The 8,221-nt window shown below is 48.2% G+C and overlaps 1 protein-coding gene across 1 annotated transcript; it reads left to right on the top strand.

Annotated features, from left to right (window-relative positions):
* Positions 1 to 342: 342 nt before the first annotated feature.
* Nr0b2 (nuclear receptor subfamily 0 group B member 2) lies at positions 343 to 3,204 on the top strand. The gene is made up of 2 exons (XM_046469242.2): positions 343 to 950; positions 2,616 to 3,204. The coding sequence occupies exons 1-2, from the start codon at positions 410 to 412 to the stop codon at positions 2,855 to 2,857; spliced, it is 783 nt and encodes a 260-aa protein (XP_046325198.1). The 5' UTR covers positions 343 to 409; the 3' UTR covers positions 2,858 to 3,204.
* The last annotated feature ends 5,017 nt before the right edge of the window (positions 3,205 to 8,221 follow it).

Consider the following 8,221-nt stretch of genomic DNA (forward strand, 5'->3'; position numbering starts at 1 on the left):
GAGTGGGCACCAATAGAAACACCAGTCACAGCCACCTGCTGATTGTGCACCTGAGGCCTTGGTGCCCTGGTACAGCCTGGGTTAATGACCCTGTTTATCCACTTGAGTCATCCGATAAGGGGCAGCCAGGCCAGCAGGCCGCAGCCCTGTGCCCTGCACCAGCCACTTTCATTGACTGAAGCGATAGCAATGCCACGTGGAGCTCCCGATTCCCCCTCCCCCGCCACTTCCCCACCAGTCCAGCCAGGGTCAGTGTGTGTGCGAGCACCTTGTTTTTTTCAATGAACATGACTTCTGGAGTCAAGGTTGTCGGGCCATCCTCCCTCCCGCCCTTTGGCGGTATAAATAACACCAACAGCTCAGCACAGAGGGCCAGAGAGCTGGAAGACATAGGAGCAGGTCCCTAACCATGAGCGCCAGCCAACCAGGGGCCTGCCCGTGCCAGGGTGCTACAGGCCACCCGACCATTCTGTACACACTTCTGAGCCCCAGCCTCCGGCCCAGGCCCTCAGTGCCCCCATCCCCAAGCCGCTGCCTGTGCCTACAGCACCGGCCTGTCCGCCTGTGTGCCCCCCACCGCACCTGCCGGGAGGCCTTGGATGTCCTGGCCAAAACAGTGGCCTTCCTCAGGAACCTGCCCTCCTTCTGCCAGCTCCCTCCGCAGGATCAGCGGCGGCTGCTACAGGGCTGCTGGGGCTCTCTCTTCCTGCTTGGGTTGGCCCAAGACACAGTGACCTTTGAGGTGGCTGAAGCCCCAGTGCCCAGCATACTCAAGAAGATCCTGCTGGAGGAGCCCAGCAGCAGTGCTGGCTGGGGACAGCCACCCGACAGGCCCCAGCCCTCACTGGCTGCTGTGCAGTGGCTTCAGTGCTGCCTAGAATCCTTCTGGAGTCTCAAGCTGGGCCCCAAAGAGTATGCCTACCTGAAAGGAACCATCCTCTTCAATCCAGGTAAGCTCCCAGACACTCAAAGAAGGGGGCCGTGCCAAGGAAGGACCTCCTAAGGGCCTGACATCCACTATCACATTGGGTCCTTGGTATCATGGAATTATCATCTCACATTATAGGCACAGAGAAGCTAAGTGACTAGCTGAAGGTCCCACAGCCAGGTAGGGGCAAGCAGAGATGGGAACTCAGGTCTGTTCACTCCAGAGACTGGCCCTTGCCACTGTTCCTGAGAAATCTGCTATGACCCTTAGGGAATGTGGGGTGAGGAGCACAGCACAGCTGTGTCTCTGTCATATCTTCAAGGGCAGACTGCATGATGAAGTTCTGAAAGTGAAACTCCTCTATGGGTTCAGAAAGATCACACAGAGGAGAGGAATGAAGGGGAGCGGAGGACAGGAGGATGCCTTTGTAAAATAGGCCAGGAGAGTAACAGAGAGTATTCTTGGTAGTGAGAGAGCATGGGGTGGGAGTTCCTCACCCTAAGGCCTTTGTGGCATCCATAATGCATATTACTATTGTAATAATAGTAGTGAACCCTTATATTACACATACCATATGTTAGGTCCTCATCTCAGGGTTTACATATACTGGCTTATTTAAACCTCATAAAAAGCCCAGCAGAGTGGAATTATTATTTTTTTAAGTGCTGGGGATTGAGCCCAGGGATGCTTAACCACTGAGATACACCCCTAGGCCTTTGGATTTTTTATTTTGAGATAGGGTCTTGCAAAGTTGCTTAAGGGCCTTGCTAAGATGCTAAGTTGCTGAGGCTGGCTTCAAACTTGGGATCTTTCTGCCTCAGTCTCCAGAGGAGCTGGGATTATAGATGTGTACCATTGCTCCTGGCTGAGACAAGTACTATTATTCCTCCTTTACAGATGAAGAACTGCAGGCTGGGCATGTTAATGCACACCTGAAATCCCAGCTATTTGGGAAACTGAGGCATCAGGATTGCAAGCTCAAGGCCAGCCTGGGCAAATTAGTGAGATTCTGTCTCAAAATAAAAAATAAAAATAGCTGGGGATGTGGCTCAGTGGTTAGAGTGTTTGCTTAGCATGCCTGAGGGCCTGGGTTCAATCCTCAGTATTAAAAAAAAAAAAATGGGAGAGAAAGAAACTAAGACACAGTTGACTAAGATTACTCAGCTATTTAGTGATGCCAGAGGCAGTCTAGTTCTTCATACTGCCTCTCCATAAATGGATGGGTGAGTAAAATGAAAAACTAAATTATGGAGGTGGAAGAGTGGGGCCTGGAAGACTGAGCAAAGGAAGCGAGGGACGGGAGGGTCGTTCAGTGGCAGAGCGCTTGCCTGATAGGCACAGAGCCCTGGGTTCAATCCCTAGCACCTTCCTTGCCACCAAAGAAAAGAAAAACTACTTGAGCAAGTTTCTTGGGAAGCTGAGTCAGGAGGATCACGAGTTTGAGGCCAACCTAGGCAACTTAGCAAGACCTTGTCTCAAAAAACAGGAAAGAAAGAAAGAGCTGGGGAAGTGGCTCGGTGGTTGAGTGCCCCTGGGTTCAATCCCCAGTACTGAGGTCGGGGAGAGAAAAGCGGGAGAGAGAGGTGCAGAAGGGTGTTTGCTGGTGGCCTCAGATTCTGGGCCAGCGTCATCCTTTGGTGGCTGGGAGTGGGGTGCTCACCAATCCTCTCACTCTGTCCTCCTGCAGATGTGCCAGGCCTTCATGCCTCCTCCCACATTGGGCACCTGCAGCAGGAGGCTCACTGGGCCCTGTGTGAAGTCCTGGAGCCCTGGTACCCAGCAGGCCAAGGCCGCTTGGCACGGGTCCTCCTCACGGCCTCCTCTCTTAAGAGCATTCCATCCAGCCTTCTTGGGGACCTCTTCTTTCGCCCTATCATTGGAGATGTAGACATCACTGGACTCCTCGAGGACATGCTTTTGCTGAGGTGACCTGCAGAAGCTTGCAGTGCTGATTTGGCCTGGCTGTCCCCAACAGAGAGTCAACGCTCCTGGAGAGGAAAGCCTGCTAGATAGCATTCAGCCCCCCAGGAGGCTCACTCAGCCACACCCCAACTTGGACTTCCACAGTTTGGACACAGTACTCCAGCTATCTGGTAGGCCCTTGGTGGTCCCCAGAGCCTCTGGGCCAAGAATGCTGTCCCCTCTGGGGATGGTTTGGAAGTTTGACTGTTTGGAAGTTAGATTGCTCACTGGGGCAGAATTCTTCCTGACTTTGTACAGAGCTAAATTAAGTTATTGTTTTTTGTAATAAAAGGTGTGATGCCCTTGGAGCCTGACACTGTAGTTTGTACATTTGAAAGGAACCAGCTCCCTCTGGATCCCCTTCCTTCCCCTACCAGAGAGACCCTAAGGGAAGGAAACACAGGGGCCCAGGAGACAAGCCTCAGACAGCTGGGGTATTAATTTTTCATTGGGATGGTGACTCCACTTCTTGGGATGAGATTTGTTTGGCATCTGGATCTGAATCCAGGAGATAGTATCAGTTCTTAATACCTTTACTTCCTTGCTTTTACTTTTGGGAGGAGAGGGTTTCTTTCCTATCCCCAGGTCCTCCACTAAACCACCAGGGCTCCTGTTCCCTGCCAGGCTCCCTCTCATCCGAGGGAAAGTCGGATCACAGCCAGTTGTGAAGCCGTCCCTGTGGACTGGGGTGTAGCTCAGTGGTAAAGCATGTTTGGCATATGGAAGGCCCTGGGTTCAATCCCAGCAGCAAAGACAGAAAGAGAGGTGGGGCAGAAAAAGAAGAAACGAAGTAATGAAGGAAGCAGCCCATTTCAAATTGAAACAGACAAGGTCACTGTGATTTCTGCAGTTTGGGAGTTTGGGATCATTCACATCCCCCATTTCTGTAGCCAACAGAAGAGGGTGGTCCGTTATCCTCCCAATGCAAGGGCACGAGGCACCTAGGCTGGCCTGGAAGCTGCTTAGAGGCTGGGGCAGGCCGAGGTTTAGCTGGCCACAGTGGTATGATCAGGCATTGTTGTTAAAGTTTGAAATACTTTCATGACAGTTGGTTCACAGCTACTGCCCTGGCCCACCCACCAGTCCCCTTCTACTGCCCCTCTGTCCTGTCCTGTCCAATGTCCCTTGGACATTCCCATCGTCTAGCCACTCCAGTGGCTGAGCCATGGCCTCTAGCACCGCTTCATTCAGAGCACAGCTTGGGGCTGTCCTAATTGGTCAATATCTGTTTCTCAATGTTTGTTAAATATTTTGACCTGGTCACCCTGGTCAGGGTGAATGACCTGAAGGGTGGACAGGAGGTAATGATAACAACACAAATGCCTATAGGACTTTCAGGTCTCCTCCTTTCTCCAGCAATAAGGTCTGTCCTGACCAGGCCCCACCTCCATTACCACCACAGTTTGGATTCTTCTCACGGGTACAAGTTAATTATTGCTCACTGAGAGAGGTCATTCTCTCAGGGACAACAGTCTAGGAGTCATCATTCAGGCCTCTTTCTTTGTCTTCTTCTTTTTTTTTTTTTTTTTTTTTTGGTACTGGGGATTGAGCTCAGGGGCACTCACTCTACCCCCCCAGCCCTCTTTATTTTTTATTTTGAGACAGGGTCTTGTTGCTGAGGCTGGTCTTGAACTTGTGATCCTCCTGCCTCAGTATCTCAAGTCACTGGGATTGTGGGCATGTACCACAGTGCCTGGCTCATTCAAGCCTTTTTCTAAGACCCCAGGTTAGGACCATAATGAACTGGCCATGTCCTCATTATGGGTACCTAGTGCCAGTAGCAAGGGCACCCCATCTCTTGCTCAGCAGCCTGCACATAAGTCAGACACCAGAAAGAGACAGAAACACATGGTTCAGACCCCAAATGTTGTATCATAACAAAGATACACGCAACTCAAGTGTATAACTCAGACACATCTTCACAGACATTCAACTCCCTCTGTCTCTCTCTCTCTCTCTCTCTCTCTCTCTCACACACACACACACACACACACACACACACCCCTCCATCCACACCACACAGCACAGAAAAGCATGGCTCAGATATACTTGGTCAACAACACGCTGCAGACCCAAACACATTCACACAACAAAACACATTCCTTTTCAAATTTCCTCCTATCCCTCCATGGGGATGGGTAGCTAAACTCCCATTTCTCATCTTTATTCCTTGAGTCGTTCCCTGTGCCCTAGCTCTAAGTCTTGTGCTAGGAACATAAATTGTCTCAATAGAGACAATTATGGAACAATATAAGGATAATATTGCTTTCTCCATGAGATCACAGGCTTTTCAAAGGTGGGGGGCTGTGTCTCCATTATAACTATCCAGGGGTAAGACCTGTGTCTTAGTTTCAGGGAGGGAAGAGAAGGAAACAGGCCCAGACAGGGTATGTAACTTACTCATGGTCTGGGCTGTTCACTGTCTGGGCTGAGATTTGAGCTGAGACTCATGTGACTCCAGAGGCCAGGTTCTTGCCAACAGCATTGGCTGGCATGAGTCATGGCCAGGATCAGGCTGTCTGGAGCCAGCTGAGCCACTGCTTACTGACCGTTTACCTCTCAGCCATGATCCCTGTCCTCAGGCCCAGCCAGGGCTGATTCACTGGAAAGCAGGAGGGTGGCTGTGGCTCTGGGTCAGCCTAAGTTACCATTTTATTGCCTCGTTATCTCTATCCTCATTAGCCAAATCATTGAGTGCTTATTAAGCAGTCAGGCAGCTCACATGTGCTGTGCCCTCACTGACTCACTTTGCCCTTGGGCATCTGCATATCCTATTATCCATCCATCCATTTGTTCACCCCATCATTCATTGTCTCTTGATCTCCACTTGTACCAGACCTTGTATTAGATGCCAGGAACCAGAGCACACAATAAATAAGATACAGTTCTTGCCCTCATGCAACATCCTACCCCTGGCAGAGGAAGACACAGAATTAAATATAACATGAAGAGATCTGAACTGTGTGAGAGGAACACACCACAGGCAGCTGGAATAATTCAATCTGAATGGAGGTAGGAAAAATGCTTCATTCAATTGGTGACTGTTTTGAGAATGAATACAGGTTTGCAAGGATGGGCATTCTGAACCGAGGGAATGACTTATGCAAAAGCAGAGAGGTGTCAGAGAACAAAGGGAATGGAATGATCAGCACACTGATGCACACACAGACTGCATCAGAGTAACATAGCAGAGAACAGAAATTCCAGTGAAACTGGTGGAGCCCAGACTAAGATCTCAAGGGAATCCAGGTTAACAAATGGGACCTCCTATTCCTGACAGACATGGCCAGAGGAAAGCCCAGGCTGTGGCATCTTTAAAGAGTTGGATTAGGCTGGGCATGGTGGCACATACCTGTGATCCTAGCAGCTCAGGAGGCTGAGGAAGGAGGATCCTGAATTCCAAGCCAGCCTTAGCAACTTTGAGCGAGGCCCTAAGAAATTCAGCAAGACCCTGTCTCTAATAAAATACAAAAAGGGGCTGGGGATGTGGATCAGTAGTTAAGTGCCCCTGGGTTTAATACCCACTACAAAAAAAAAAAAAAAAAAAAAAAGCATTGGGCAGGGGGCTAGGGGTTGGGGTTGTATCTCAGTTGTATAGCAGTTGTCTATCATGTTGGAGGCCCTGGGTTTGATCCCTAGCACCACAAAATAACAATAATTAGCAAAACAAAACAGCGACAACAAAAAAGAAAACCCCCAGAGTCAGGAATGATCAACTAAAGAATAAACAGCAACTGGGCTGGGGACATAGCTCAGTTGGTGGAGTGCTTACCTTGCATGCACAAGGCCCTGGGTTCAATCCCCAGCACCACAAAAAAAAAAAATAAATAAATAAATAAATAAAATAAGATAAATAAACAGCAGCTAAACTCCTTCTCTTCCTCACCCGACTATGAGGTGAAATGATGAGATATATGGCCTGTGTATTCTCCAAAGAAAGTGGCCCCACTTTACCTAGAGGGAGTTCATGGCCATACTCAGGGGCGTAGCCCCATGTTAGTGCCAGCAATATTCATTCCATCATTCATTACCTCCAAACCTCCCCCTCAACATTCATTCCATGACTTACTAAGTCTACTATGTACTGAGCATCCTGCTAGGTCCTAGAAATTTAGTTCCACAAATCGCAATTATGAGTAATTGTAAGTGTACAACTTCTTGGTCATCTCAAAGCTTTTCCATAGCATGTCATCATTATTTTGGCTTTCATCATTTGCTATTAAACAAATGATGTTTTTTGTAATAAAAGGTGTGATGCCCTTGGAGCCTGACACTGTAGTTTGTACATTTGAAAGGAACCAGCTCCCTCTGGATCCTCTTCCTTCCACTACCAGAGAGACCCCAAGGGAAGGAAACTCAGGGGCCCAGGAGTCAAACCTCAGACTTGCAGACCCAGGGGCGGCACCACTCTACCACTGACCTATACCCTAGCCCTTTTTAAAAAAAAAATTTTTATTTTGATGCAGGGTCTCACCAAGTTGCCAAAGCTGTCCTTGAATTTGCCATCCTCTTGCCTCAGGCTCCTCAGTAGGTGGGATTACAGGTTTGCACCACCACACCTGGCCAATTTCCAGATTTTTAAAGGTAGTAGTTACTTTTGTGGTGATCATATAGATACATATATATGTAATGAATAAAAAGATAAAAACATTCTAATGTTGTGTGCAGAGACATGGGAGGCTGAAGCAGGAGGATTGAAAGTTCAAGGCCAGTCTCAGCAATATAGCAAGGCCCTGAGCAACTTATCAAGATCCTATCTCAAAATAAAAATAAAATAGTAACAGGGCTGGGGATGTGGCTCAAGCGGTAGCGTGCTCGCCTGGCATGCATGCGGCCCGGGTTCGATCCTCAGCACCACATACAAACAAAAAATGTTGTGTCTGCCGAAAACTAAAAAAAAAATAAATATTAAAATTCTCTCTCTTAAAAAAAAAATTTCACTCACAGACAGCTAAAATTTTGACAATGTGATTTTCATTTTCATCATTTCCATATATTTGCTCCATGACTGTGAGTGGTCTGTGCTTCCTCAGGGATGCTAAGTTCTCTCATCTCTAAAAATTAAATAAATAAATAAATTAATTAATAAATTAAATAGTAATAAAAAGGGGCTGGAGACATAGCTCAGTGGTAGAGTGCTTGCTTAGTATGTCTAAAGCCCTGGGTTCAATCTCCAGCACCTCCAAACCTCCCCCTCAAAAGAAAACAAAACAAAAACAAACAAAGAAAGAGCAAATCTAGATTCAATGAGACTTGGATTACTACAAAGGAAGAAAGGCCTTATTGCAATTAGGGGGACGGGGATTTTTGCAGTAGGGACTCTGACCTTGA

Source organism: Marmota monax, unplaced genomic scaffold, assembly GCF_021218885.2.
Source record: "Marmota monax isolate L192 unplaced genomic scaffold, Marmota_monax_Labrador192_F-V1.1 WCK01_AAM20220418_F8-fsc00008, whole genome shotgun sequence".
Taxonomy (NCBI): Eukaryota; Metazoa; Chordata; class Mammalia; order Rodentia; family Sciuridae; genus Marmota; species Marmota monax.